The 24,240-nt window shown below is 66.6% G+C and overlaps 3 protein-coding genes across 5 annotated transcripts in view; all 3 read right to left on the bottom strand.

Moving 5' to 3' along the window:
- Positions 1-8,672, bottom strand: part of KMT2D (lysine methyltransferase 2D) — a 28,887-nt gene extending 20,215 nt beyond the window's left edge. For both annotated transcript variants that reach the window (XM_056514916.1, XM_056514917.1), the window contains exons 1-22: positions 8,426-8,672; positions 6,911-6,989; positions 6,713-6,839; positions 6,374-6,624; positions 6,196-6,293; positions 5,939-6,104; positions 5,674-5,839; positions 5,477-5,591; positions 5,231-5,397; positions 4,131-5,101; positions 3,753-3,887; positions 2,799-3,661; positions 2,478-2,591; positions 2,062-2,172; positions 1,855-1,959; positions 1,461-1,642; positions 1,223-1,387; positions 1,028-1,134; positions 895-936; positions 584-799; positions 359-502; positions 153-269 (exon numbers count right to left, since the gene is read on the bottom strand). In XM_056514916.1, the coding sequence (XP_056370891.1) occupies positions 153-269; positions 359-502; positions 584-799; positions 895-936; positions 1,028-1,134; positions 1,223-1,387; positions 1,461-1,642; positions 1,855-1,959; positions 2,062-2,172; positions 2,478-2,591; positions 2,799-3,661; positions 3,753-3,887; positions 4,131-5,101; positions 5,231-5,397; positions 5,477-5,591; positions 5,674-5,839; positions 5,939-6,104; positions 6,196-6,293; positions 6,374-6,624; positions 6,713-6,839; positions 6,911-6,959 (4,411 nt within the window). In that variant the 5' untranslated portion in view covers positions 6,960-6,989; positions 8,426-8,672. The remainder of the gene's footprint in view (positions 1-152; positions 270-358; positions 503-583; positions 800-894; positions 937-1,027; positions 1,135-1,222; positions 1,388-1,460; positions 1,643-1,854; positions 1,960-2,061; positions 2,173-2,477; positions 2,592-2,798; positions 3,662-3,752; positions 3,888-4,130; positions 5,102-5,230; positions 5,398-5,476; positions 5,592-5,673; positions 5,840-5,938; positions 6,105-6,195; positions 6,294-6,373; positions 6,625-6,712; positions 6,840-6,910; positions 6,990-8,425) is intronic.
- Positions 8,673-12,439: 3,767 nt separating this feature from the next.
- DHH (desert hedgehog signaling molecule) lies at positions 12,440-17,420 on the bottom strand. Its single transcript, XM_056514994.1, has 3 exons — positions 16,191-17,420; positions 14,456-14,717; positions 12,440-13,851 (listed from the first exon to the last, which is right to left on the bottom strand). Exons 1-3 carry the CDS (start codon positions 16,500-16,502, stop codon positions 13,184-13,186), a joined length of 1,242 nt encoding a protein of 413 aa, XP_056370969.1. The 5' UTR covers positions 16,503-17,420; the 3' UTR covers positions 12,440-13,183.
- Positions 17,421-18,421: 1,001 nt separating this feature from the next.
- LMBR1L (limb development membrane protein 1 like) lies at positions 18,422-23,992 on the bottom strand. 2 transcript variants are annotated; one of them, XM_056514979.1, is made up of 17 exons: positions 23,756-23,992; positions 22,197-22,281; positions 21,863-21,899; positions 21,582-21,721; positions 21,383-21,486; positions 21,173-21,299; positions 20,999-21,067; positions 20,792-20,856; positions 20,581-20,656; positions 20,387-20,473; positions 20,174-20,250; positions 20,014-20,091; positions 19,847-19,920; positions 19,652-19,742; positions 19,401-19,467; positions 19,149-19,310; positions 18,422-19,069 (listed from the first exon to the last, which is right to left on the bottom strand). In XM_056514979.1, exons 1-17 carry the CDS (start codon positions 23,825-23,827, stop codon positions 19,011-19,013), a joined length of 1,470 nt encoding a protein of 489 aa, XP_056370954.1. In that variant the 5' UTR covers positions 23,828-23,992; the 3' UTR covers positions 18,422-19,010. The 2 variants fall into 2 exon arrangements, with proteins under 2 accessions (XP_056370954.1, XP_056370955.1); XM_056514980.1 differs by having other exon boundaries at positions 20,387-20,470.
- Between the last annotated feature and the right edge of the window lie 248 nt (positions 23,993-24,240).

The following is a 24,240-nucleotide window of genomic DNA, read 5'->3' as shown; positions in this document are numbered from 1 at the left end:
GGGAAAAAAGGGGAGGGGGGAAGAAGGGAGGGGAAATGGTGAGGAAAAGGTGGGGGGAAGGGGGGAAGAAAAAGAGGTGGGAAAAAAAGGGAGGGAGGAAAAAAAGGGAGGGAGGAAAATAAAAGGAGGGAAAGGGTGCCCCTGTGCCCTACCATCCTCAGGGTGTCCCTCGGTGCTCAGCCCCTCGCGCCCCACGTCCGGCAGCACCGCCGGCACCTTCTTGAGCCGCGTGTGGGATTTGCGCTGCCGCACCATGAACCCGCCAATGCCTGGGGGGCAGAGGAGGAGGGAGGATCACAGTGAGGCCTGGGGGGTCACAGCAGAGCCTGGGGGGGTTCAGGGCCTGCAGGACACTCACCAGGCCGGTACGGTTTGCGTTTCCTCTTCTTGCACTCCTCAGGGTCCTCCAGCCCCTTCCCCGAGTCTCCATCAGCTCCAACATCACGGTCAGGGCTGGCTGGAGCCTCCAGCTTGATCTCACACTCCATGTGCTCCACACCCACTGCCAGGGGGGTGCATGTTAGTGGGGTCCCCAGACACGCCCACGCTGCAACCCCCCATCTCTCCAACCAGCAACACGCACCCTCAGCTTTGAGCAGCTCATCGGTGTCCAGGTCACCGTCCTTCTTGTCCTCAGGGCCCAGGGGGTCGCCCCCCTCCAGCCCCCCATCCCCGTTGAGGGTGCCCGGGCGGCCCTTGCGCTGCCGCCGCTTGTGCAGGGGTGACAGGGTCAGGTTGCGCAGCACGGCCATCCCCGTCTCCGTCAGCCACACGCCCTCGAAGCGGAAATACTGGGGCTCTGAGGGGACAAACACCAGCGTTGGGGACAAATGCCAGCACAAAAGAGGGCACAGCCCCGGGAACCCCACAGGCCTGGCATGGCCCTGCACATACCTGGATCCTTGGCTTTGATCATCTCTGCAGAAGGCGGGGGCACTGCGGTAGGAAAGCAGAGGGTCAGGTGAGTCCCCACACCACTCAAACACCCTCCAGATCCCCCAGAGCTCCCCCTGCCCCATGAACTCACCAGGTTTGACCACGTAGGGCTGGCAGGCGCTGCAGTCGAAGCCTTCATCTGCAGCCTGCTCCACCTCCTCCTCCGTGAAGAGGCTGTCACACGCTGCGTGCAGCCACCTGCGGGCAGCGAGGTGACCAGTCAGACACCACACCCCCCTGAAACACCCCAAATCTGAGCCCCTCACGCCCAGGGCAGGGTGCTCACCGATCGCAGTGCCGGCACTGGATGAGCAGGTCGTCCTCCACGTACTTCTCGCGGCAGAAGGGGCAGACGACGAGGCTGGCGCAGGGCGCGCAGTGCGTGTAGTTGTTCTGCCACTCGCAGTGGAAGCCGGGGTTTGCAGCCCCGCACTGCACACAGCACACACACCTGCAGGGGGGCACTGAGGGGTCAGCACCAGCACTCAGCCCCCCCCGTGGCTCCCAGTGTGTCCCCCACGCACCACTTGCACTTCCAGCCGCCCTTGGGCACGGTCTGCAGCGGCGGGTCCAGGCAGTAGGTGTGGTAGCTGATGTCGCAGTCGTCGCAGAGCAGCAGGCGCGAGGGGTCGGAGGCTTTGCCGCACACCTCGCACACGATGCACTCCACGCAGCGCCAGCCCTTCAGCAGCATCACCTTGGTGATCTGGGGACACGGGAGGGCAGCCACCTGAGCCCTGGGCATGGCCATGAGGGTCTCCAGGCTCTGTGTGGCTGTGTGGGACACCCCAGGGCTTGGCATGGATACGGCAGAGCACAGCTCAACACACAGATGTGCCAGGCACGGCCTCGGGTGTGTCCCTGGGGGGTACAGCACAGTCCTGGGGTGTGGCCAGGGATCCTGGGCCCTCTGCTCACCTTGCTGTTGACACAGTAGGGGTGGTAGCACTGGGAGCACTGGGAGCAGGCGAGGAGGTGCCCCTCGGCCCCACGCCCGAAGCTGCCGCACACCACGCACATGTCCTGAGGGGGAAGAGGTCATGAGTGAGGAGACAGGGGCTGGCAGAGGAGAGACAGAGTCTGTCCCACCCTGTCTGTCTGTCCATCCTGCCATGCCGTGGTTACCTGCATGAGCACAAACTTGTCAGTGTTGGAGAAGAGGACAACCGTGTTCTGCATTGTGTCATCATCGTCCTCGTCCTCCTCCTTGCTGGGCGAGCTCTCCACGTCAGCGAGCTGAGGACAGAGAGGGAGGCTCAGCACAGAGGAAAGCCTCTGTGCAGTCTGAGGGGCACCAAGAAGACACAGGGGCAGCAGAACCCCTCCCTAGGGGGAAGCTCTGTACCTGCCTTTTGTGGTGAAGCCCCCACACTCAGCAAACGCCCAGGCAGCTCCACCTCCCATGAGATCCCAATCCACCCCACACTAAGGATTCTTAAGTCTTTCCAAGGGAGGGACGATGGGAAAGGGGATGGGAGAGACTCTCAGCCTAACAGCTCATGGATTCCCTGGACCCCACCTCTGCCCCAGCCCAGCCTTACTGCTAAGGTGTCAACAGACGAGGTGGTCGACTTCAGGCGCGCACGGCCTCGGCCTCGGCCCCCGTGGGACCCACCTCGGGGGCGCCTCCGCCCAGGGAAGCTGCTGCTGCGACCCTGTGGCCAAGGGGAGAGGGGAGTTACAGCACTGGGGGGCCCAGTGGGATCCCCATGGCAGGGCAGCAGAGGGGCACTGCCCCCATCCACCCCACCACGTGCTCAGCCCTTGCCGACTTGCTGAAGCCCAGGGAGGGGATGTGGCCCCAGCAAGGTGCTCAGGGTGAGGGGTCCCCACAAAATCGTGGTAAGTGTGGTCTCCCTTACCTGCTTGACACGGGAGCGCCCCGGAGAGCTGCGGCGCCGGCTCTTGTCCCCGTCACCCTTGGCTGCTGGCTCGAAGAGCAGCGAGTCATCGGTCTCAGCACCCAGGGGCAGCGACCCAGCGTCTTCCTTCTGCAGGCTGGCATCAGCTGAGGCCGGGCCCAGCTCAGGGGACAGCGACCCCCCACCCTCAGGATCCGGGGACCCCAGCAGCGGCTCCGAGCCGGGGAAGCTGCTGCTCGTGTCCCCCTGGCTCAGGTTGGAGATCTCGTTGAGGATGTCCGGCCGCGGGCGCAGCGCGGGGGGCTCGGGGCACCCCTCGTCCCCGTGCCCCAGCAGCTTCTCGTTGGTAGTGCACACCTCCATGGGGGTCTCAGGGCCCAGCTCCTCTGGTTCCAGGAGCAGGGGTGACCCCGAAGGGGACCCCTTGACTTCAGGGTCCCCCCCTGCCCGGGCTTCTTCCAGCGCATCCTCCTCACTGAGCGGTGGGGAGCTTCCACTGGTGCCCTCCCTCTCCAGCCTTGGCGCCTCTTCTTCCTCCTCCTCCTCCTCCTCAGGCAGGCCCGGGAAGGGCCCCAGCTCCGGGGCTGGGCTGCCATGGGGGGCATCTCCAGGGGGGCTGGCTGGGGACTCCCCCTCGCCACCGGCCATCTCCATCTCCTCATCCTCAGGTGGCTCAGCAGGGGCCAGGGTGACAGCAGGGGAGCCCAGGGGTGGCGGTGGGGAGCTAGGGGGGTCGGTGTCCATGGCGGTGCCAGGGCTGCCAGGGGGCTCAGGCAGGGCTGGGGTGGGGGGCTCGAGCACCTCGTCCTCCTTAGCATCAGGGGAGGGGGCTGGAGTCCGTGCAGGTGAGATGGCACGGAGAGCTGAGGGTAGAGAGGGGGAAGAGTGATATTACTGCCACCCCAGAGACACCCACCCACCCCAATCCCAACCCTGGTGTTTCCCTAGACCTACCTGGGGGAGCTGAGGGTGGAGGTGTCATCTCAGGGGGCAGCGAGGGCTCTGGCTCCAGCTCCATCTCCTCCTCGGGGAGCACCTCTGGAGCCAGGGCTGGCGCTTCCTCTGCCACTGTCACCTCAGGGAGGAGACCTGGGGGATGGGGATGGGGTGAGGGGGTCCCCTCCACTGCCCTGTGCCATCCAGACTGGGATTGAGAGGCAAGACCCTCCCCCAGGTCCCCACGTACCCCAAAACAGGGCACCAGCACATGAAAATAGGAGGAATACGGGGATCAGGCAAAGCCAGTGCTGGGAGAAGCCCCTGCTGCAGGACCCCCACACCCACTGAAGAAAACAGGAGGGGAAAGAGGACAGTGAAAAGTCCCCAAATTACCTGGTGGTTTCAGGTCCTCCTCGGGGTGCAGCTCACTGGGGACCAGCTCTTCAGGGGGTAACTCAACAATGGGGGGCTCTTCAGGACTCAGCTTCTCGGGGGGCAGCTCTTCGGGAGGAGGTTCCTTGGGGAGCAACTCGATGGGGGGTGGTTCACTGGGGGGCAGCTCTTCAAGGGGCAGCTCCTCAAGGGGCAGCTCCTTGGGGGGTAGTTCCTCGAGGGGCAACTCCTTGGGGGGTAGCTCCTCGAGGGGGGGCTCCTCGGGGGGTAGCTCCTCAATGGGAGCCTCGTTGAGGGGCAGCTCCTCGAGCTGGGGCTCGCCGAGCTGTGGCTCATCAAGGGGTGGTTTGGGAGGGGACTCATTGGGGGGCAGCTCGTCAGGGGGTGATTTGTCAATGGGCAGTACTTCAGGGGGCAGCTCGTGGGGGGGTGACTTTTCAAACGCTGGTTTCTCAGGGGGCAGCTCGGCAAGGGGAGGGACGTCGAGGGGCAGCTCGTTGTGGGGTGATTCACTGGCGGGCAACTCCTCAGGGGAGGGTCTGTCAGGGGGCAGCTCAGCAAGGGATGGTGTCTCAAGGGGCAACTCCTCTGAGGGAGGCTCCTCGGGGGGCAGCATGAGAGCAAGGGGCTCCTCAGGGGGCTGCACATCAGGAGGCTGAATGTCAGAGGGCTGCGTGTCGGGGGGCGGCTGATCGGGGGGCGGTTCAGCAGAGGGCAGTTCTTCAGGGGGTCCCTCACTGGGGAGCACCTCCACAGAGGCCAGCTCGCCAGGAGGAGGCTCAGCACTGCCTGGGGGAGCCTCATTGGGGTCTGGGGGAGCCTCCTTGGGGTCTGGAGGTATCTTGTTGGGGTCTGGGGGTGCCTCTTTGGGGTCCTCGAGGGGCTGTATCTCCTCATCACCCCCCACGGGCTCCAGCTCAGGCGGGGGCACGGGCGCATCCGTCGGCTCACTGGGGGCAGGGGACTCTGACCTGGCATGGGGGAAAAGCTGGGTGAGGGGGCAGCGCTTAGGCCACCCCGTCCCCAAGAGTGTGGGGCACATCCTCCACCCTCAAAGGGCCTGACCTTCCCTCCATAGCAGCACCCCCATCCCCACTCACATCTGGGCGGGCGGGTCAGGTTGTGGTGAGTGTTGTGGCTCCGTGGGGACATCGGCTGTGGCATGGTGCTGCTGGCAGTCCCCACACACCGCCGACCCCGGGGACCAGTGGCAGCTGGAGTCGAGCCCCGAGGGGTGCCGGCCACAGTCTGAGCAGACCCAGCAGTTCTGGGGGGAAACAGAGACGTGTCAGGGGGTGCAATGGAGGGGCAGGCACCCTGTACCCCCGAGCGAGAGCAGGACGTACCTTGCACTTCCAGGAGCCGGTGGGGAGGCCCTGGGTGGCTGGCTCCATGCAGGAGGTGTGGTAGCCCTTGTCACACGCCTCGCACACCAGCATGGCAGAGTCCTGGCCGCGCTGCCTGTAGGGCACAGGGGCAAGTGAGGGCTGGAACCCCTCCTTGGGTGCACATCCCACTCCCCAACGAGGGGGTAGGGGCTCACCTGCAGGTTTGGCACACTTTGCACTCAGGGCACTGCCAGCCCGAGCGCTTGCGAGGCGTCAGGGAGATGTCCAGGCAGGCCCCGTGGAAGTGCTGCCCGCAGCTGGTGCACAACACCAGGTCCCGCAGCTCGCCCGGCCCTTTGCACACCGAGCACCGCGCGTCCTCTGCCAGCCACAAGACAAGGGGGTCAGGGCCACCGTGGGTCTCAGGACCCTCCCAGGGTCCCAGCACCCAGGGGTGGTGGTGTCCCCAGCCCCACGCACCCATATCCACAGCCTCAGCCAGGTGCTCGGGGCAGAGCAGCCGCAGGGTCTTCATGGACTGGAAGCAGCCGCTGGCGGCGGCACAGGGGAAGTGGTAGAGGCGGGAGCAGCCGGTGGCCGCCCGGCACGGGATGGTGGCCCCCGCCCGCCCGCAGCGTTCACATTTCTGAGAGAGAGGAGTCCAGGGGGTCAGTGCTGCCGCAGGGCAGGCAAACCAAGCCCCTGCCATCCCCCCGGACCCCTCAGGATCTGCTCACCTGTGAGATCCCTGAGAAAACAGCTCTGGCCACGCCGGCCACCTCCGGCTCTGCACCAGCCGCCCAGGCTGCACACCAGTGGTGCACCCAGCAGTGCCCTGTGGGGAGGGGGCGTCAGGGACAGCCTGGGGACACCCAGGTGGCAGGATAGGGACCCCCATGCTGTGAGCATACTCACCTGTCGGCTCGAAGAGCTGCGCTGGGGTCACCCCCTCGGAGAAGCCAATCTGTGCCAGGCCGTCCCCCACCAGCTCTGGCTCTGGGGGGAGCTGGCTGGGCCCTGGGGGAGGCTGGCCAGGCCCATCAGGGGGCTCGTGGCCCACCAGCCGCTCGGGCCAGTCGGGCACTGGCTCGAAGCGCTGCAGCTCCCGCTGCCCGTGTAGGCTCCAGTCCCCACAGTTGCAGAGGGCACAGCGGCGGCCCAGCGGGCTGGGAGAGAGCAATAGTGGGTGTTAAGAGATATTTAGGAGCCCCTCAATAGCTCCAAGCCACCCCTGAGTGCTCCCACTCTCCTCACCTGCCAGCCTCGGGAGGTCCCTCCACGCCCCTGCTCTCCGGCTCTGGCCCCGCAGAGGCTCCTTCGGGGGGTTTCAGGGGGTCCCCCTCGGCGCTGCCCATCTCCTCCGAGGCCATCACCCCATCGGCTGTGGGGAGAGGGGGTGTCACCATCATAGAGGAAACAGGGACAGCTCCCCAAAGTCCTGCCCTGGCTCACCTGGCACGGCTGCGTCCTTCTCCTCGCTGGGCACCTTCTCTTCGTCCATCCTGCCTCCGGCGTTCCTGGGGGGCCACAGCTGTAGGGGGGACATCCATCAGCACCAGGGATGGTGACACACACATTCCCCAGCACCCTTGCAGCCCCCTGTGACCCTCCACCCAAAGGACAAGGCACATCTTCACATCGCTCTCCCCAAGGCAATCTGTAGGCTCTGGGACTGGGAATATCCCCCAGGAGCAGGGGGTGGCATCCTGCTCCCAGGGGGTCCAGGAGACCCCTTGGCCTCACCCATACCCCCCTGCCCCTCTAGGTGCTCCCCAAATCCAGGCACTGACACCCTAACATATCTGGGGCAACCAAGCCCTCAAGTGACCTCGATTAAACCGTGGGGGAAATGGGATCAGTGACCCCAGCTCTACCGCACACCAGCACCCCAGGGAGTCACCAGGACCCCTGAGGAGCCCTCGGGACCCTCCCAGGAGCACACCCAGTGCTCACAGCAAAGCTGAGACCCCCAGCGCCTCCCACGTGGGAGATATTCAGGGAGAATTCAGGATTCAGCAGAAAACGGGGTCCCCGCCACCAACACCTGCCTGTGCCCCTACTTCCTCAGGCGCAGCACTAATCCTGCAGAGTACGGGGGTCCCGGGATAGATACGGGCGGGGAGACTCACCCCAAAACACAACGCACAAACCGGGAGGGGCCATGCCCCGATCTGCAGCCGCCCCCTCCCACCGCTGCCTCACGTGCACCCCAAAAACCCGAGAGGGCTCCGGCACGGCGGGGGCAGGGGAGGGGACCCCAGACGTGACCACGAGCCGCACACGGGGCGAGGAGGGAGATGCGGAGGGGACCCGCGGGCACCGGGGAGCCGCTAGAGCAGAGCCCAGGGCTGGGGCAGCGCCAGCCCCCCAAAAACCCGGGACGGCGCGGGGAGGGCGGAGGGAGCCCCCGGCGGGGTCCCGGGAGCGTCGTGTCCCACCCAGCACCTCCCCCCTGCCGGTTCCCGGTGGGCCCGGGGATATTGGGGCCTTCCCGGAAAGGCTCCGGGGCCGGGGGTATTCGGGCCCTCCCGGGGGGAGGCCCGGCCCGCGCCCCCGGCTGGGCCGCAGCACCACGCGGGGACACCCCGCTCCCGCACCCTCCCCGGCGCGCCCGGGCCACGCTTCCCCCGCTCCCCGGTGGAACCGGGGGGTCGAACCGGCCAGGCCCCGATCCCCGGCCCACCGCGGCCTACGCTGGCACCGGCACCGGGCCCCGAGCGACGGGCCCGGCCGTACCTGCGCTGCAGCCGCCCGGGCCCCGCCGGTACCGGACACAAAGGCGTGGGAGCCGCGCTCCGGCCCGGCCCCGGTCAGGCCTTACCGGGAGCGGCGGCACGGCGGAGGCGGCGCGGCCCGAGCCCGCACGACCGCGGGGCCGCTCCTTCCGGGGCCGTCGGGGCCCGTCCCGCCCGCGCGGGCCCCCCGGCGGGGCCGTTCGCACCCCCGCGCCCCCCGCCCGGTGCTCACCCCCGCGGCCGCCCTACGCCGACGGGCCTCGGGGCGCGGGGCGTTCGGTGCTCCCCGGCGCGGCCATTTCCAGAGGAAAGTAGGTCCCGCCGCCCGCCCCCGCCCCGCCCCGCCCGCCCCGCCGGGGCCGCCGCCGCGCTGGGTCCTAAGGGGGAGCCGCGGAGCGGGGGGCGCCGCCGCTCCCGCACTACTTTGGGCGGCGGGGGCTGCGGGCGGAGGGAGACGGTGCGCGGCAGGCGGGCGCTGCGGCCGCGGCGGGGGGGGGTGCGGGGGGTGTGACGGCGCGCGCGCGGCCGCAGCGCACGCTGCCGGGCGGGGCTGGGGGGGAGATCCCTCCGCCGCGCTTAACCCCGGCGGCGCCGGGGCGGGAGCGCACGTGGGCACCGAGGGGGCGGGGCCGGCGGCGCGGGGCTCCGCCCCCTTCCCGGGACCGGCACCGGGCTGGGACCAAGGGTGGACAGAGGGAGGCCTGAGGGACCGCGATGGGGTTAGAGGAAGGGAGGATGGGTTTCGGGATGGGGAACCGGTCCCGTGCCGGTGTCTCCGTTATCAGCCGCTGTGTCCGGTCCCAGAGTTCTCCGTAGCAGCCGCCGGGACCGGTCCCGGTGTATCCGGAACAGATTCTGTGTCTGGTGCCGGTGTTCCCGGTGTCCCTGGAGTAGGCGCTGTGCCGGTCCAGGAATCCCCGGTAGCAGCCGCCGAACCCAGTCCTGGGGTCTCCGGTAGCAGCCGCCGAGCCCGGTCCTGGTTCCCGCTCACCACTGCTGAGCCACGCTCCTGCACCACGGTGCTCGCACGGTTCGGTATCCCCGGGGCAGCCGGTCCTGCTCCCCGCCGCACGGTTACCGCGAGGCCCGCACGCAGCCCTTGACCCCGTAGACCCCAGACCCTAAGGAGCACACGGGTCCAGCCCTCCTCGGACCCTGAACGCCCCCGGGACCCCACAGCTCCGGGGAGGGGTGGGGGGATCAGACCCAGGGACCCCGGGAGCCCAAACCCCAGACCACAGATCCGGAAGGGTTATTGAAGGGGTGCAGCCCCCCGGCCCCAGCACCCCAATAACCCACTGAACGCCGCCCAGCAGCTCCTGCTCCTCTTTACCATTATAATTAGGTAATTAGCAATAATTAGTCCGACTGGGTGGAGATAAGCCACAAGGGGAACCACAGCCAGAGCCCCCCCACACATACTCGTGAAGCAGGAGCTGAAGTTCTCAGAGGGAGAAATGGGGGGGACAGGGCTGAAGACACCCCCAAAAGGTTCCTTGGGGTGTTCAGCCCCATGAGGAGGGGGCTCAACCCCACAGCACACCCAGGGTTGGAGGGACCCCCGTGCTGGGGTATTGGAGGGGGCCTCACACGCTGCCTCTCCCCAGCACGGAACAGCTCCCCCAGTCCAGGGGTTTATAGACAAAACAACGTTTAATTGTTTCAGCTCCGACTCCCACGGGTCCGGCCCCAGGCTGGGAACAACACCCGCATTCAGCCCTGGCTGCCAGAGCAGGAACGGCCCCGACCTGTCCTTGTGCACGTGGGGGACAGCAGTGAAGAGCTGGGGGCTCCTGCCTGGGACAGAACCCCCAGCCCCCCGTGAGCCTCACAGCCTGTGCAAAGGGAGGGGTGCTGAACCACAGCAGGACCATGGCGCCTCCCCAAAGCCACTGCTCTCGTCTGGGTGAAGGGTCTGCCCCATCCCAGGGATCACATCAGGCAGCAGCAGGTGGATCTGCCATGGGAATTGTCCATGGGTGTTCTCCTGAAAGAACTTTGTGAAGATCCCCACAGTCACCTCAGGACAAGGGAACATCCGTGCCAGCAGGTTGGGAACCCTGTTCCCTCTGCTGGGTGGGCTCTGTCCCCCAGACCTGGCCCTCCTTTGCTGAGGACTCAAGGAAAATGGTCCCCAATGGCTCCACCAGCTTCTTCCTTTCATCTGTCCTCGATTCCCAGCTGAGATCGTGAGAGAACAGCAGGGGACAGGCAGAATGTGCCACTGGGACACATACTCAGTGTGTGAGATGTGTGGGGGACACACAGTTCTGGGACCCCCAGAACTCCCCTCCCCTCAGCAGGGCCAGGTCTGCCTTGTTCCCCACCAGCACCACGGGCACAGGGAGGATCAGGGCCCAGACCACCCTGTACCCCCTCTCTAGGAGGGGACATCACCTTGGCTCTCATACAGCTTGTTGTGGTGGGTCTGGAAGACCTGGAAGCTCTGGGGACAAGGGGACACCCAGGTATTTCTTCCCCTCTGTCCCAGGTGATTCATCCCCGAGTCTCAGAGGTTCCTCACCTCTGCAGGGATGTCACCAAGCAGCCCAGGATGTAGCTGTGGATGCAAATGATGGAATGTGGCAGGGTGGTGTACTCATCCTGGGGGAGGAGGAAGGACAAAACCAGTGGCAGGGGTGGCTGGGAGTCCAGCATCCCCATAACACCCCCAGACCTTCCAAATTGCCCCAGCATCACCTGCCCAGCCTCTTGTTATGGGCTGCAAGGGTGGCAGGTCAGGGGGGCTGCCTGGGACCCCCAAATCCTCCCTGCAGGGCTCAGACCCACTTCCACCTCATTCCAGGGGCGCCTCAGCCCCCAGCAAAAGGTTTTGGGGCACAACCCACCCGCCACATGAGTGGGGACACATCTCTCCTTGTCACCTGGGGCCCCACAGGGGCATCAGGAAGAAGGACCCCGGGAAGGCAGCCCCCCACCCACCCTCCCGAGTGGGAATTACTGCTCTCCACCGTGGGCTCGTAGCACTCCACGAACTTTCCCTCCACAAACTGGTGGGCCAGGGATGTTTTACTGGGGTGGGGGGAAACAACACGGCTGGGTGGTCCCGGCTTCACCTCGGGACAGGGGATGGAGCCGGACAGAGAGATGGAAACCCCTTATCAAGGGGGCTACAGGGGGTCCCGGGGAGGCTGCCCAGACTGAACACAGTCCCAAATCCCCACGATGGTGCCGACCCATGGTGCTGAACCACTCCGGTGCACCCGCCGTGGCCGGTAATCCCCAGTGGAGCAGCCCTGTGAGGCGGGAGGGACCCCCAGAGGGCAGCAGCGCTCTCCGGAGCTCAGGACACCCCCGGGCGATCCCCCCGGGGCGCGGGAGCCGAGGATGGGAAGTTGGCGGTGCGGGACGGGCGGGCGCGGCAAACGGCGCAATAAAAGCGCGCGCCGAGCCGGGGGGGCGGGGCCAGCGCCACTACAGCGGCGGCCGCACGTGACCACAACACCGCCCGCCCGCCCCCATTGGCTGAGCCGGGCCGAGGGGGCGGGGCCCAGCGGCCGCGCAGGCGCATTGCGCCAACGGGCTCTCCATTCATGAAAAACGGAGGGAAGGGCCGTGGCCACGTGGTGGTCGCGCATCTGAGTGGGAATGGGGAGGGAAAGAGGGTCCTGGTCCTGCCACGTGTCCCCCCAGCCTGTCCCAGCCCAGAAACACTCGGGAACACCCGCACCCTCCTCCTGCTCCCCGAGATCCCCATCGTGGTTTCCCTCAGCACTACGATCCCCAGGCCCCAGCGGTATTTCAGGATGTTTGACCCCTGCCCCAGGGATCCCCAGCCTGGGCATACCCCAGTTTCCTGTAGTGCCCAACTCCGGTCCCAGAGACCCACACTCCTCTGGGGATACCCCAGCCCCTGAGGGCTGCATTGCTAATCCCCTCACCAGAAACTGAGTCATGAGATTGTCTTCATCTGGCCAAAATTTGGAGAGGAATGTGAGTTTTTTGCCCATCTTGGGGCCAGAAAGTCCAGGGGGAACTGGGCTCCTTCCTCCAGCACCAGAGCCCCAGGATGTCAAACCCCCAGGGATACCCCAGCCCCCTGAAATGCCCTAACCAGCTCTATCTGGATGCTTGGGATGCCTGTCCCCCACCCAAGTGAACCCCAGCCCCTGGAATACTCCAGCCCCTCAGGATGCCCAGCTTCAGGGACCCCCAGCCCCCTGGGATGGTCAGTTCCAGCCACTCCAGACTCCCCAGCCCAGCCTTACACATTCCAGCCACAGCTCCAATAGGGCCATAGACTTTCTTTATTTTCCCAAACAATTAAATAGTAGTATTTCTTTTGTTTCTTAAACTGAAGTGGTTAAAAGCACGCTGCCCCCTGCCCCATGGAGTGAGCCCCGCTGCCAAGGCAGGCAGGCATGGGGGACATTTATATTACCATTTATAAATAGAAAAATAAAACTCTCAAGCAGGGAGGGTTAGCGGTTAGCATGGTTAGAGTTGGACCTGGCACGGGATGCCCGTGCCCGGGGCAGACACCCAGTGCCCATGGCAGACACTCAGTGCCCATGGCAGACACCCCATCCAGCCACCCTGTGCTGCAGGGACAGTGACACTGTGGTGACAGAGACAGACAGAACAGAGCAATGGGCAGGAACTGCTGCCAAGTGCTCAGTGTTGGGGTGTTTTTGGCATCCCCCCAGCTGGATTTGGCCCTAGGACAAGGTCTGGTGGTGCCTGGCTGTGGCTTGACAGGCACCAACTCCGGCCCCAGCGCAGTGGTTAATAAAGCAATAAATACCGGGAGAGCATGTGGGGGTCCAGGCGTGGGGACCTGGCTGTGGGGGGCTCTAGGACACAGGACAGGGCTGTGCCCCAGGGCAGTGCTGAGCCCCACCCTCCCCACAGCACCGGGGGTGCCCCTGTCCCTCCTCCCCGTGTCCGGGGGGTGCCCAGGGCTGGAGCCCCCCGTGCGGCATCCAGTGTGCGGCATCACCTCCGTGTGCTAACGGGGGGGGCAGGACCCCTACACCTGCAGGGCCTCCTGGCCCAGCACGCCCCCGGCCAGCCGGTAGAGCAGGCGGGAGTACCAGTGCATGCCCGCCTCTGGCACCGTCCCATTGCCCCCCTCGGGGTGGGCTGGCAGCAGCGAGAGCAGCCCGTGGAACAGGCGCAGAGGGGCGAACGCCCGGTGAGCCCAGCGGTGACTCTCCAGGACGGCATAGCAGGATGCCAGCACCCCATTGACCAGCAAGGTGCCGTGGGAGGTGAGGGGGGCAAAGACCCCCACGCCATCCTCCCGTGACACCCTCAGCACCCTGGTGGGGCGCAGCCCCTGCCCGCCGGCCCCGTGGGCCAGCACGGCGTCCCCGGGGCGCACGCGGCGGGCGAAGATGGGCAGGAAGGCGGCCGAGCCGTTGGCAGCCCCGCGGGCAGCGAACACCAGGTGGGACGGGGTGAGCAGCAGCCGCTGGGCTGGGCTGGCCGTCTCGATGGCCACGAAGGAGGCGCGCTGGCCCAGGTCCCGGTCGAGGAAGAGCAGCACCTCGGTGGGCACCAGGCGCCCGCCTGGCTCGGCGCCCAGCACCCAGTCGCCCTGGCGCAGCTCAGCCAGGCCCCGGCGCTCGCCGCTCTCCAGCGTCACGGTGGCGTGGCCGGGGAAGCAGCCGCCGGTGCGGACAGCCAGCGAGTTATCTGGGAGGATGGAGAAAGTTATGGGTGTCCCCCATCGGCCACCTCCACCGGGCCACCACCTCCAGAGGGGAAACGGCAACCCCCAAACCGCCCCCGGAACAAAGCGGGTATTTTCCAAAGCTCCCCCAGTTCCTGCGTGCAGCTCCTGAACGCTGCAGGGCCCCTTTGTCCGCCCTGCACTGACGCCCTTTGTTCCGGGCTGGAACGGTGACATTTATGGCCATTTTCACTTTCTGTCAATTGTCACTTCTGGGCTGGATGGGAACTGCTGGCTGGAGCAACTGTGGGGCTGGGAGCTGTGGTGCTGGAAGCTGCAGGGCTGGGAGCTGCATTGCTATTCCCCTCACCAGGAGCTGAACCACAAGGTTATCTCAATCCAGCCAAAATTTGGAGGGGAAAGTGAGATTTTTGCCTATTAGGGGGCCAGGTAGGCTGGGGAGAGTTGGACTGGCTGAACCCTCTGGGGCCAGACACCAACTGGAGCAATAATCTTGGGTAGATCCAGGATGTCAAGAGCGAGCAGCAGAGGCTGCGAGGCTGTGGGCTGGGATGTTTATGGGGATGGCAGCCCCCTGCCCTGGTGGAAGCCCCTTCTGTGTGGTACCTGCTTTGACAGAAACGTGGATGTGCGCCTTGGACTCGTAGTAGACCCAGTCGAAGCCGGCCTCCACGGCCAGCCGTGCCAGCATGCCGTACTTGTGGCGGTCACGGTCGGACGTGGTGATGTCCAGCGCTCGGCCCTCGTAGTGCAGGGAGTCGGGGAGGTGGTGCCCGTCCTCGTCCCAGCCCTCTGTCACCCGCAGCTTCACCCCCGGCCACATGTTCATCACCGCGATGGCCAGAGAGTTCACACGCTCCTTGCAGCGCTGTGGGGACACGCCAGCACCGGTGTCACCCTCCCCACAACAGACAGGGACCCCACAGGGACAGACAGACACCAGGCCAGCAAAGGGCTTTGAGGGAGCCCAGAGGGGCTGCTGTGGGGGGAAATACTGTGCCCCCCCAGGGTGCAGAGAAGGTCACGGCCGAGCTGCCCCCCTGCCTGGATGCAGGTTGAACGTTAACGTGCCCCGGGGTCCCGTGGCGGAGCTGCTCCACGGGCAGCCGGGCAGAACAGGCGAGGGACCGGGACGGGCACCGGGACAGTGTCACCTTCCCCGCGGCCACGGCCGTGACTGATTAACCTGGTGGGGGGGCTGTGAAGCAGAGCTGGGGGCAGCTGATCCTGAACCAGCAGCGGGTCTGGGCTGACGGGAGGAGCGGGGTGTCCCAGGCTGTTCTGGGGTCCCTCTGCCCATCAGCACTGGCAGCATCGCCATGGGGTGCAGGGGTCAGAACAGTCCCCGTCACCACCGCAGCCACCGAGGTCACAGCGTCCCTCAGTGCCCCAGACCCGCCCCCTCCCCCGTTCAACAAAGCTCCCGGGAGCGCGGGGCCGCGGGGGCGGCAGTGCGGGGTGCGGGCCCGGGGCGGCCGTGCCGGGGGGGCGGCAGCGGCGGGGGGGCAGGAATGCACTTGGCCCGGCCCGGCCCGGCCCGGCCACAATAGGCGCCTTCCAGCCCGGAGCTGACCTCAGGCCCCGGGAATGCCGCCGCGGCCACAAAAGGCTCTTTCAGCCACCCGCACCCCGGGCCGGCTCCGCGCCCGCGGCCCCGCCGGGCCCCGCCGCCCCGGCCCCGCCGCCTCTGCCGTCCCGGCTCGCGGGAGCTGCCGGCGCCGCCTGGACCACTCGCAGCATCCCCCGTCGCCATGGCGACCGCGGGGCCGCCCCTCGCCATGGTAACTGTGAGCATCCCGACGGGTGCGCGGCGCGTCCCGGGCTCCCGCCGCCCAGAATTCCCCCCGAATATCGGGGTACCGCGGCCTCCCCCTCCGCGCTGACCCTGGGGCGCGGCGCTGGCGGAGTGGAGCCGCCGGTACCTCGTGCCCCCGGTGCCATCCATTCCCGTTAATCCCGACGGTCCCGAACGCATAATGCGGCGGGACCGCCTCGTCCTGGGGCTCCGGTGCTGCCGCGCCTCTGCCAAGGGCCGTGGAAAGGAGCAGGGAACCGGGGTGAGGCACCGTGCGGGCCCGGCAGGGACCTGCGCCCCGGGAGGCTCCGTGATCCCGGGGAGGGCCGGTGCCACTCGGGAGAATCCGTGAGCCCCGGGATTATCGGTGCGCCCTGGAGGGGATCAGTGGCGGCCGGGAAAGCTCCGTGAGCCCCTGAGAGGGTCGGTGCCGGCTGAGAAAGGTCCATGAGCCCCGTCGAGGGTCGCTGTGATCCCGCCCATCCCTCCGCCGCCTCCGCGCCCCCGCGCCCCCGGGAGCGAGGCCGGACCGGGCGCAGCCCCCACCTCGGTCATGAGCCGGTCCGCCCCCGTGTTCTCCTCGTCCTTGAAGATGATGTCGGGGTTGTAGTTGGGCACCAGCTCCCTGAAGCGCTCTGAGCCCCGCAGCACTTTGCCCTCCGCCTTCCCGCTCGCCCCCAGCGTCTGCTCGGGCACGTTGGGCACGAACTGCTTGTAGAGCAGAGGCGAAAGCTGCCGCCGCCCCAGCCGCCGCCGCCCCACCGGGCCCCGACCCGGGCCGCAGCCCAGCACCGGCGCGGCCAGCAGGCAGGCGGCGAGCCCGAGCAGGACGAGGGCGAGCGGCCTCCACCGGGGCATCCCGCCCGCCGGGCACCGCTGCCTCCGCGGGTCCCGCTCAGTCGCCGGGGGCACGGGCGGCTGGGGCGGGCATGGTCCCGGTGTGGTGGCCCCGGAGCTTTTAGATGGTCTCGGTGCCAGGGGCGGGTCGGCGCCGTTTCCTTCTCACACCCACGGTCCCGTCGCTGCTGCGGGATCCGCGGCCGCTCGGGACGATTGACCACCCCCGCGTGCCCCCCCCGCCGGTGCCGCCACCCACTCGGAGCGCCGCCGGTTGTGCGCCCACGGTACCAGCACCCCCTCGCCTGGCGCTGCACCCCGGTCCGGTCCTGGTCCCCGACACAGTCCGAGCCTTAGGGAAAAACCCTCGCAGATCTGCGTCCCAGCACCGGGCGCCGTCACCCAGCTCCGGGCACTGCCCTGGTACTGGAACAGGGCACCCGGCTCCTGAGGCTGCCCCGGGACGGGCACCGGGATCTGACCCCGCGTCCCAGTCCTGCTCCCCCTTCCCGTCTAAATCCCGCACTCTGTCGCCCCCTCCTCTCCACGGTCCCGGCACTGCGCTCCGGTACTGGAACCTCCCCTTATCCGATCCGAACGCCGCGATTCTGGTCCTGGGACCTCTCCTGTCACCGCCTGTTGGGATCGGGGACCCCTCTCTCCTAGTTCCGCTCCTTCTTCTCCTCCCGCTGTCACTTGCACCGAGGACCCCCGTTATTCTAAGCCTGTGCCGCCGGTATCCGCACCTGCTCCGTCCCCTTGGCGCAGCCCGGCTCCCGGGACCCGCTCCCTGGCACTACCCCGGTCCCCTCTGTTCGGTCCCCGTCCCCGTTGCTGGCCCAGCCCCCGGTACCGGCTGCCTCGGGTGCTGCTCGGCACCGTGCGCCGCCCTCAGCCGCCCCGGCCGGGCTGCCCCCACCGCGGCCGCTCGGCTCCGCCGCTGGGCAGCCCCTCCGGGCCCCGCCTCGGAGCCGGCCCTCGGCAGCGGCGGCAGCGGCGGCCACATCCCCCGGGGCCGCCCCCGCCGGGCTGCCCTGCCCCGGCCGGCCCCTCCGCGCCCCGGCACCCCCGCACCGGGACCGGGCTCCGCCAGGGATCCAGGTACCGCCGGGGATGGGGCCGGGCAGCTCCGGTACCGGCGCCGGGCTCCAGCAGGGATATGGGCGCGTCCAGGAGCGGGGCACCCCCGGGACCGGGACCGGGACCGGGACCGGGACCGGGACCGGGACCGGGACCGGGACCGTGCCCCACGACGCGGCACCCCAGAGATCCCGGCGAAGCGCCCGCGGGTCCCGGCGAGGGCAGGAGGCAGCAGCGGGGTTCTGGAGGGTTGGGAGTGGGTTGTGGTGGGGGTCCCGGCCGCCACGGCCCCCCCACAGCTTCCCCGCAGCCCCGGTGCCAACCCGGGGTGACTGGGAGGGGAGCAGGTCGCGGGGAAATCGCGGGCACCGATGGCCTCATTTCCTGCAATATAAACCAGGTTTCCTGCGCTTCCTGCTCGGCCCCAGCCGGGGGGGGCTGGGGGGGGCGAGGGGGGGCCTGGGCCCCCCACCCCCGCCATGGAGGAGCGGGGGGCGCCTGGCTCGGCCCCAGCCGGGGCAGGATGGGTGGGGGTCGCTTCCCGGGCAGTTTCTGCTCCATCTCAGGTGAAGCCTCTGCTCGCCCCTCACTTGGGGCAGCTCAGCCCGTACCCCGAAGCCTCCCGGAGCCCCCCAACACCCGCGGGGTCCCTCTGCCCGGGCAGCAGGCAGGGAGCTGCCCTCGCCTGTGGCCCTGCCTGGAAGAAGCTCGTTAACCCCAACCAGGAAGAGGGTTAATTATGGCCCCATAGGGGCCATAAGGAGGGGCAGGACTGTGACCCCCCCAAGGCAGGGACACCCCGCCCCTGCCCCCTTCCTACTCGGCCCTGCCCTCGGGAGGAATAAAACCTCCGGATTAAATTTTTTTTATATAAAAACAGCCACTATTTATTTCTCCAAACAAGTTCTGTAGTAACAGAGACCCGATGTACTCATCACACTAAGCTGCCAGGGGGGGAAGGGCTGTCCCCTGCACCCCAGGCCCCCCTGTTAGGGACCCCAAGGGTCTTGGAGCAGGGGGAGCGACAACCAGTGTCCCCCTACAGCCCCAGAGTGACACAGGGATGGAGTGTGGAGTGACTCTGGGCAGGGAGCACACGACCCCCTCCCACAGTGTCAGGACAGCCCCCAGGTGGGGCAGTATCTAAAACTCAGCCAGACCCCAGGGAGCAGCCAGGGGAGGTCAGGGGGGGCCCAGCCATTCTTGCAGGAGGTTTGTAAACGGGAGGTGGGGGGGCTGCAGCCAGCACAGCCTCGGGGGGATGTGGCTCAAGGCCAAGGCTCAGTAGCACAAAACGCTGAGACAGAGCGGGGGGGGGCAACCCCCAAAGGTTTCCCTGAGGGGCTCTGATGTCCCTGAGGTACCAGGTGCTATTGTGGCCACCTCTGTGGCTGGCAGCCACCCTGGGGGCCACCACAGCAGGGGGGGACACGTCCCTGTCCCCCAGCCCTAGCAGGGCTTGCTGCGGGTCCGGCAGCGCGTCACGGGCAGCGGCAGCTTGTGCAGACCTGGATACAGGAGGAGTGTGAGAGACAGAGTGGGGGACAGGGGACCCCCCAGCAGCCACCCCTGTGTCCCTGTCCTCACCAAAGGCACGGATGAGCTCGGCCTGGACCGCACAGGAGACCCTTTTCACCAGGCACAGCGTGGTGAGCCCCGCAAAGCCCATGTTGTACAGGAAGACAATGTAGAAGTTCCCCAACCAGTTGAAGCGGCCAAAATCCCCCAGGAGGTCAAAACGGGTGATCCCTGCACAGGGGTGGGGTACACTGGTCAGGGCACCCCAATCCTGGGGACACCCCCACCCAGGCATCACCCTGATCCCTCTGGGAGGCTCACCCAGTGTCCTGGAGAAGACAGGCAGTGCTGAGCTGAGCACCAGCAGGGAGACACAGTTCCCGATGATCTGGGGAGAAGGAGGAGGTTTGGGGGGGGCAGTGCTGCTGCAGGGAGCCCCCAGGCTGGGGAAGGGGTTTCCAAATACTAAGGAACCACTGTGGGGACACCACAAGCAGTGCACAGGGACACAGTGTGGGGAACAGGGTCTTGCACCCCCACAGGAGCCCCCAGCCCCGTCCTGCTGCTCCCACCTTGGTGAGGGGGGTGTCCTGCCGCTCTGGCAGCAGGTGAGTGAACAGGGGGGAGCTGTAGAAGCCCACAACAGAGGAGACCATCAGGTAGCTGCAAGGAGTGTTAAGGAGGGAAACAGGATGGGATGGTGCTGGGAACAGTGTTGGGGACACAGGGGACATCGCTGGGGACACAAGTGCCCGCTTGAAGGATACAAAATGAGGACAACCTGCAGTGCAGCTCCAAAGGAACCAAAGATGGAGAAGGAAACCTGGCCCAGGGATGCATCCTGCAGGAGGAGGAGGACACAGGTTAGGAAGGAAAGGTCCCCAGACCTGTGAGGGACATGACCCTGAGCTGTCCCTTCCCCCCTCCCAGGTACCTGGATGCCCCGTGGCATCGCAGCATCATCCAGCAGCAGCTCCAGGACGTGGAAGCAGACAATGAGCACAGAGATGCCCTGGGAGGAGCAGGGAGGGAGTGAGGGCAGTGGTGAGGATGGGAACACCCCCCAGCTCCCCTGGGAGCCCAGGGCCACTCACTGTCAGTGCCAGCAGGCCCAGCATGGCCAGGGGGTAGCCCAGGTTCCTCTGCCAGGGCGATGCTCGGTGCCGCAGCTCTGTGGGGAGGATGTGCCCAGGTGAGAGGGAGCACAGCACTGACAGAACCCCAAAGTGCCAGGATGGGGTGTAACAGCCCCCACCCCATCTCCCACAGAGCATGGACTGCCAGGGACCCAGTGCCAGGCTCCTCACCCAGCTTCCGCCTCTTGCTCCGGATGGCAAAGAACTGCTCCCGCAGCATCTCCATGTCCAGATTCAGCCAGCAGGAAGCTTTGCCTGCTAGGAGGAGACCCAAGGGGCTCAGGGGAGGTGAGGGCTCCCATGTGGTTGGGTAGAGGAGCCCCCAGTCCACCCCATGCTCCCCTTTCCCAGCCAGCAGCACCCACCAGAGCGGATCCTGTGCGACACAGCGGCTTCCTCAAACCTCGTGCAGCTCAGCTGCTCATCCAGGTCTTCCAGGAGCTGGGGATGGGTGAGGAGCCTGTGAGTGGCTGCAGGGGTGTGTGAATGGCTCCCCATACCAGAGGAGAGAGACCAGGCAGCCCTGGGGGCAGTCACCCCCAAAGCTGGGGCAGAGGGACTGGGGGGACACCTTACCCGGGGTTTCACCAGCAGCTTCCCAGTGACAGTGAACATGGTGGAGAGCCCAAAGGGGGTGCACACTGTGTAGGAGGAGAGGCTGAACAGGAGGTGCCTGCCATCCTACCCCTCCCCACACCCCCAGAAGGATCCTGGAGGCTTCAGCCATGAACCAGACCCCAATTGCATGAAGCACCATCAGGGCCTCATGGGCACACAACTTACACAGCAGAAGCAGGACACCAAAAAGAGAGATGCAGGAGTAGAGGTAGGGCAGATAATATTCCCAGAGATCTGTGGAGACAGCAGGATCAGGCCAGTGGCACCAGAGATCCCATCCCTTGTCCCATTCATTGCCAGGGGCTGACCCTGGAGCAGGGGGAACCCAGCAGCACCCACCATAGAGTGACTGGCGACTGGCAGCATCGTTGCCCACGATGGCAGAGGCCACCCAGACCATGCCCAGCACCAGCAGGGTCAGCAGCAGCAGCACCACTGATGTCTCGTACACCCTGGCCATGATGCCCTGCAGGAGCTGGGTTAGCAGGGAGCCACAGAGGAAGAGACAGGGGGGACACATTTGGGGCAGGGGTTTGTAGGATCACCCACCTTCTTGGATCCTGCAAACCCCTCTGACTCTGTGAAAAAGTAGGCAAAGGGCATGAGGAAGACCAGGGACATATTGGAAAAGAGGAAGACCAAATTCCAGAGGCCTGGAAGAGAGGGAACAGCATGGGGTGAGCTCCCAGGCAGGGCAGCTCTGACCCACAGATTCTGGGGACACCTCAGGGTCACCCCATGCACCCACCATGAATAAGGGACCCGTTCAGCCACTGGATGTAGTAGTTCTGGGGGAAGGAGAGCAGGACCTCGTTGCTGATGATGGAGAAGGGCAGGAGGAGGACGGCACCCAGTGCCACAGCCAGGGTGAAGGTACAGAGCCCCAACCTGCCCGAGGGACAAGCATCACCTCAGGGTCAGGGCTCCTCTGGGTGTCACAGCTCTGCCACCCAGCGTCACCAGCACCCACAGCACACGGTGTCCTGGCTGAGGAGGAGGAATCAGGGAAGGGGACAAGCAGGAACTTACGCAATCCTGTTGACAGCAGCATCCTCGTCATCGTGAACTGCAGGGACAAAATCCCAAACCAACGGGCTGGGGGAGGTAGGGCTGCCCAGAGCATCGCTCCCTGCCCCCTGCCCAAGTTCTTCCCTCTCCAAATGCTGCAGAAATCCTCCCAGGGAATTTGGGCTTTGCTCCCACCTAGGGCAGCTGGACACCCAGCAGCAATTGGTGTCACAGCAACCAGGCTGTGGCAGGACTGGGGCTCCCAGGAGAGGCTGAAAGCAGTGGAGGAGCAGGAAGAACCCTCAGGAGGCTGAATGTGGCTGTAAGGGCTGCCTGGCTCTGGCAGCTCTCTTACCTCCTGTGAAATCCGTGTGCTTCTTGAAGTGGGTTATGATGAAGTGGCAGAGGATGTAGAGGCTGGCGAAGAGCAGGGCACAGATCTGTGGGCAGAGGAGTGTGGGCATGTCCTGAGGGCAGCACTCCTCCCCCTGCTCCTGGCTCCTACCCCTGGTGATGCCGCCAGCCCTGGGGCTTGTCAGCTCCACCCTATTTGTTTTTCCACTCCTGGCCCTGGTTACACCCCACTCGTGTGCTCAGACCTATCTGTTCAGTGGGGGCTGCACACAGGGTTCACACAGGGGTGCCCACAGCTGGCACAGCACCCAGGCCAGGGGACTGAGATCCCACCCAGCTCTGGATCAGCCTGTGCTGGCAAATCTGTGACTCTGTGGGAGACCCCAGAAGTGCCTGATCCCACAGCCCTCGCCTTGCTGGCACCAGCACCCAGCAGGGCCACGGGAACAGCCTTGAATCAGGCGCCAAGGACATGTGCAGTGTCCCTCCCGCCCCCGCTGGAACGCCGAGGTCGCGCCAGAGCAGGCGATGTTCAGGGAACACGGCGACCTTTCATCCCGCCGGGGACGCGGCAGGATGAGGAAAGGTCGCCTGGATCCTCCACCTTGGCACAGGTGCAGTGGGAAGCAGCTGTGGCACCTCCCTCCTGCCTGACTGAGGGTGCTCTGACTCTCTCGCTGAGGGTCCCCAGGATCTGCCAGTGGGGTGGCAGGGAGCCCCCAGAGCTCTGGGCTCCCAGGGCAGTGCCCAGCAGCTCCTCCTGCTCCTTCTTCTACCCAGTGAAGGCTCTCAGGCTGCAGGTTCCCTCCTGCTATGGGCTGTACCCCCAGACCAGCGCCCTGCCTGGTGGGGGGAGCCTCAACACCTTCTGTGAAGGTCGTGGCAAGCAAGTTTTGTGCTGCCCGTGCCAAGGCAGCGGCTCCAGGGCGAGATGCGTCTCCCTGGGATGAAGGTCTGGGGGGCTCCAGGGCAGAGGTGCCAGGCTGTGGCCACCAGGTGCTCCCTGTAGGCACCGAATGTGGCAAGGTAGCCACGGCACTGCCGGTCACAGCCCACTTGGCTGCCCTGCATGCAGCATCCCAAGGCCCTTAGGAGATGCCAGGGCAGGACATCCAGATCATTCCCATCCCTGAGCCTGGGGCAGTCGGAGCAGAGGAGCAGACCCAGCTGGCTCCTCCTGTGGTACCCGAGGTTTAGGGGGTCTGTCGGGTCCCTTCCTGCTGACACCGAGCTGCTGGCCTGGGGACAAGGACCGGCTCTGACCCCACCACAGCCCAGCACTCCCAGCACGACGGGAGCGCAGCTGGCACAGCTGGAGCTGGCAGGGGGGTCGCGGCAGGGGCTCAGCGGGGTCCAGCCCTGCACCCCGCTATCTGCCGGGCACACGCAGCCGCGGCGGCTCTGGCCCCGATAAGCGCGGGGTGTGGAGCACCGCCACAGCCGGGCTGTAGAGCAGCCACCGGGGATCCCCACGCTCCCATGGAGGGCTGCGAGCTCCCAGCCCTGCTCCCACCTCTCCCCGCCACACCAGGCCCCTTCCCCCGGCCCCCGGGCACTCACGATGCACTCGCGGACCCTCTCGTGGAAGAGCTGCTCCCGCACGGCCAGCGCGTCCTGCTCCACAGGGGCCATAGTGCGGCCAGCATGGCAGGGCCGGGCGGGGCTGCTGCGGGCAGGCGCAGGACGGCAGGGCCGGTACCGGCAGCCCGGTGCAGCCGCTCCGGTACCGCCGGGAATCGCCGCTCCGGGCCCGCCGCTCCAGCCCAGCGCCGCCGCGCTTGGCCCCGCCCCTCCCGTGACTCCGCCCACCGCGCCCGCTCATCGCAATTAAATATCCGCAGCCCGTCAGGCCCCGCCCCCCGCCCGCCATTGGCTGCGAGGCTTGAATGAGGCGAAGCTGATTGGTGGAAGCGCGGCGTGCCGCGCGCTGATTGGCTGAGCCCGCCCGCCGCTCCCGCGGCCCCAGCGCAGCCCCCCGGGATTAGAACGGGGATGGAGCTAATCCCGGTTCACGGCTAATCCCGGGCGCGTTAATCCCGGAGAGC

The sequence above is a fragment of the Oenanthe melanoleuca genome, linkage group LGE22, assembly GCF_029582105.1.
Source record: "Oenanthe melanoleuca isolate GR-GAL-2019-014 linkage group LGE22, OMel1.0, whole genome shotgun sequence".
In the NCBI taxonomy this organism is placed as follows: domain Eukaryota; kingdom Metazoa; phylum Chordata; class Aves; order Passeriformes; family Muscicapidae; genus Oenanthe; species Oenanthe melanoleuca.
Note: the sequence above shows the minus strand (reverse complement) of the source record. Positions and strands in the feature narration are given on the sequence as shown.

Excerpts from the sequence above, each read along its gene's own strand:
- DHH (XM_056514994.1), bottom strand. The coding sequence starts at position 16,502 with ATGCCCCGGTGGAGGCCGCTCGCCCTCGTCCTGCTCGGGCTCGCCGCC. Across the intron at positions 14,718-16,190 it reads CGGACCGGCTCATGACCGAG|CGCTGCAAGGAGCGTGTGAA; the intron begins GTGGGGGCTGCG and ends GTGTCCCCACAG. Across the intron at positions 13,852-14,455 it reads CCACGTTTCTGTCAAAGCAG|ATAACTCGCTGGCTGTCCGC; the intron begins GTACCACACAGA and ends CCATCCTCCCAG.
- LMBR1L (XM_056514979.1), bottom strand. The coding sequence starts at position 23,827 with ATGGCCCCTGTGGAGCAGGACGCGCTGGCCGTGCGGGAGCAGCTCTTC. Across the intron at positions 21,722-21,862 it reads GCTGCTGTCAACAGGATTGC|GTTGGGGCTCTGTACCTTCA; the intron begins GTAAGTTCCTGC and ends TCCCTCGGGCAG. Across the intron at positions 20,657-20,791 it reads AGCTGCTGGTGAAACCCCGG|CTCCTGGAAGACCTGGATGA; the intron begins GTAAGGTGTCCC and ends ACCCATCCCCAG.